The 3,536-nt window shown below is 53.9% G+C and overlaps 1 protein-coding gene across 1 annotated transcript in view; it reads right to left on the bottom strand.

The window, feature by feature from the left end:
• Positions 1–87, bottom strand: part of P2RY14 (purinergic receptor P2Y, G-protein coupled, 14) — a 999-nt gene extending 912 nt beyond the window's left edge. The window contains exon 1 of the mRNA XM_010154234.1: positions 1–87. This exon is cut by the window's left edge and continues 912 nt beyond it. Coding sequence (XP_010152536.1) covers positions 1–87 — 87 coding nt within the window.
• Positions 88–3,536: the final 3,449 nt, after the last annotated feature.

The raw sequence follows: 3,536 nt of genomic DNA on the forward strand, positions 1-3,536 counted from the left end.
GCAGTAGACCAGGGGAAGGACTGTCTTGGTTATTACTGTGCTGTGACTGCAGTTGCTTCCCCAGGAGTTGGTGCTGGAGTTGAACATCGTCCAGTATCTTTGCTCCTAGAAGCAGAGAAAGGTTATCTCAGCAGGATAATTGATTCTAGGCTTTCCGTTAATTAGTACAAGAGTTCTCTCTTACTTCAGAAGAAACGTGGCATACTTCTCAGAACCCACCATGCCTTCGCACCGTATCCTTTCCAGCGGGGATGCGTAGTTAGTGTTTTCCAGGTGGTGCCGTCTCCCTTTTTGGTGATGTTCAAGGGCAAGCTGCTGTTTTGGACAGAGACTCATTCACTTCTCTGTTTGACTTTAATCCATCGTCCTCAAGGCCTGTGCTGCCCCTGGTCTGTGGGTATGAGCCTACGCCCTGCCACCTCGGAGGGGGACTGAGCCACAGTGATGCAGCTCACAGAATCACAGACTGGTTTGGGTGGGAAGGGACCTTAAAGATCATCCAGTTCCACCCCCCCTGCCATGGGCAGGGACACCTTGCACTAGACCAGGTTGCTCCAAGCCTCATCCAGCCTGGCCTTGAAGATGACCAGGGATAAACTGGGCCAGGGATAGACTGGGCTAGGGATAACTCCCCATATGTCTCGCTAACCCTGACAGATCAGTATGTGTTTGTAGCACTGCTTTGCCAGGAAGCGTGGGAGGGCCACGAATATGCCTTGTACAGGTGTTCTGGTTTGTGTACGGGCATAAACCCCGCTCTTCTGTTAGTCCAGCGTGGAAGTGACTAGTCTATGCCAGCATTTTCTGATGTTCACATGGATGAACCCCATTTGTGCAGCCAGCACAGTTTGTGTAAACTTGTAGTAGCATGACACACAGGAGTGAGTCTGTGTTAGCGTAACGTGGGAGCTAGAGCTGTCCTCTCCAGTCATTCAGATGTAACTCTTTAGAGGATCTCCAAGAAGAAATCACATCTGCTGTCTGCTTTGCTTTGAGGGAACGTTTAGGGGGGTGGATTATCCTGGGTAGGGAGGGCAGAACGGATACAGATACAGTGCTGCTGTGTTTGGCAAATGGAACGTAGGCAACTGGAAAATAAGTGCTGTGGGGCTGGGAAAAAGAACCCACCTCGTCTTTCAGACCATACAGAATTTCCATATTGCCACAACTCGGAGTCGGTACCTGATCCCTCCGCGTAGCAGGTTGGAACCTGGGTGCAACCAGGCAATAAGCAACAAAAGCACCTGGAGGTGGGTCTTTCTACACTCGCACTGAGTAGCAGATACTGAACGGCTTAGGCAGTTTGTGAAGTGTTCCTTGTGCTGAGGCACCATATGGCAAAGGGTTATCTGAGAAGCGTGTGATCAGAGATGTGGACATCTCTGAAACTTTGTGAAGTACATGGTGTCTGTGCAGCGTGGGAGACGCCCCAGGCAAGTTTTACATTGGGCACCAGGAGATTCATCAGCTGTGTGTGGCTGAGGAGGAGGCCAAGGTCCAAGCTAGCCCCTGTAAATCTTCCCGTACCAGTGGCGTGTCCTTACCTCTCTTGATTCGGCTGCTGGGGTGCTCTTTAAGGGCCTAGAGCGCCTTCCGTTCTTGGGCACAGGGCATCTTCTCTGGCTGGGAGACCTGTGTGAGAAACAGGAAAATCATAGCATCACGGAATGGTTTGGGTGGGAAGGGACCTTAAAGCCCACCCAGTGCCACCCCCTGCCATGGGCAGGGACACCTTCCACCAGCCCAGAGTGCTCCAGGCCTCATCCAGCCTGGCCTTGGACACTCCCAGGGATGGGGCATCCACAGCTTCTCTGGGAACCTGCCCCAGTGCTCCCACCCTCTGCGGGAAGAATTCCTTCCTGATGTCCCATCTCCATCTCCCTCTTTCCGTTTAAACCCATCACCCCTTGTCCTGTCACTCCCTGCCCTTGGGAAAAGCCCCTCAGCTTTCCTGTAGCCCCCCTGGCACTGGGAGGGACTCTGAGGGTACCGTTTTAGCTGTGTATCGTGGCACAGGACTGTAATTCTGCAGGCTGAGGGGTGCCCACAGTGCAGCACCTGTTTACACCGTCGGACGGTCAGCGCTGCAGTCAGGTCCTAGATATTTCAGGAGGACTCCCGATTCGGTTAGGGTCAGTCATGGAGCCGTCGTGGTCAACCTCACTGATGCGTTGTGAGGCTAGAGGCTTTTGTGTCCTCTGCTGGACACAATCACATCATTGGGTTCATGGTCAGTGTTACCCACTCTGCTCTCTCCAAAAGGCCTTTCCCCGTGGCTCTGAGTAACTCGGCATTGACAGCCAACACCCCCCCGGCTGTTCCCTCCATCGGTCGCGGGTCCCGTAGGAGCTACGGCGATGCGGTACCATGGGCTTAGCTCCCGTGCTGTGGTAACGAACCGGCACGCGGCTGCTTGGCGCTTCCCAACCCGTTTAACCATGGTGCCGCGACGGCAGCCTCTGGCTGTGCGTGGGTTGCGCATAGTCGGCAGAAGGCAATGCTTCCAGTCAGTAGCGGAGCTGCCTCCGTGCTTGTTCTGGGTGCATGCTTGTTCAGGCTGCCCTTGGGCCTTCACGAGAGCATCCTCCCCTCCTGTGAGAACTGGCACTGGCTCCCCACGGGATACACAGCTCGGGATGAGCACAGACGTTCACCCTTCATTCCACGTTGGGGTTCATCTGGGAATACTCACTTGATGGCAGTTGGTGGGTCACTTTAGGACCTTTTTGTCTCAGCACTGCTTGAGAGGATCACTCAGCTTAAGGAGTCTGGTTTGGTTCTCCCCCCTTTTCCCCAATTTTGTCAGACTTTAGCTGGTGCGTGACTGCTGCGGTTTGCTGGCGTGGGCAGGAGGGGCTGTGTTAGCACCCGGCCGTTTGGGATGGGCGTGTGAGAACAGCCTTTGGGCCTTGAGCAGGCACGGAGGTCCAGCACGAAGTCTGTTTGTTCTGTATTCACTAGTTGTGCAAAACCAGCAAACGGGATTTCACCAAATGAACAGGACTGATTTGGTAAAAGACATAAAAGACTGGACTCTCATTGTGCAGAGCGTGTCGTCTCGGCACAGTGCACAAGAGGCAAGTTGCGTAAGCCGTTAAAAAAAGCTTGATTCCTTCTGTATTCAACCCCTTGGGCTGTGATTTGTAACCCTTCCGTATCGTTCAGGCACTTGCTCTTGACCCCTGTAAGTCGCCTGTCAAACTTCAAAGCTCCCGGCTGCTTTGCTGACAGTAAGATCTACGAGTTCCTGGCTTTTTCCTTGTCGCCCGGAGCGTAGCGGCGGCTCCGTAGGCCCGGGGCACAGCTTGGCTGCTTATGGAAATGAATGCAGCGGCTTGGTACGTAAAAAAGCAGACCCGCTGCTGTCGGGCATCGGTGGTGGTGGTCACCAACCCCAGACGTCTCTTTTTGAACTGCAGAACAGGGTTTATCGGGGGAGAAGATCGCGCCAAGTCTTATCTCTGATGTTACGCGAAATCTAGAGAAAGAGGAAGCGCGACGCACGGAACGGCGAATGCTGGTTGTGCCGAGTTGTG

The sequence above is a fragment of the Eurypyga helias genome, unplaced genomic scaffold (assembly GCF_000690775.1).
Source record: "Eurypyga helias isolate BGI_N326 unplaced genomic scaffold, ASM69077v1 scaffold42766, whole genome shotgun sequence".
NCBI classification, from domain to species: domain Eukaryota; kingdom Metazoa; phylum Chordata; class Aves; order Eurypygiformes; family Eurypygidae; genus Eurypyga; species Eurypyga helias.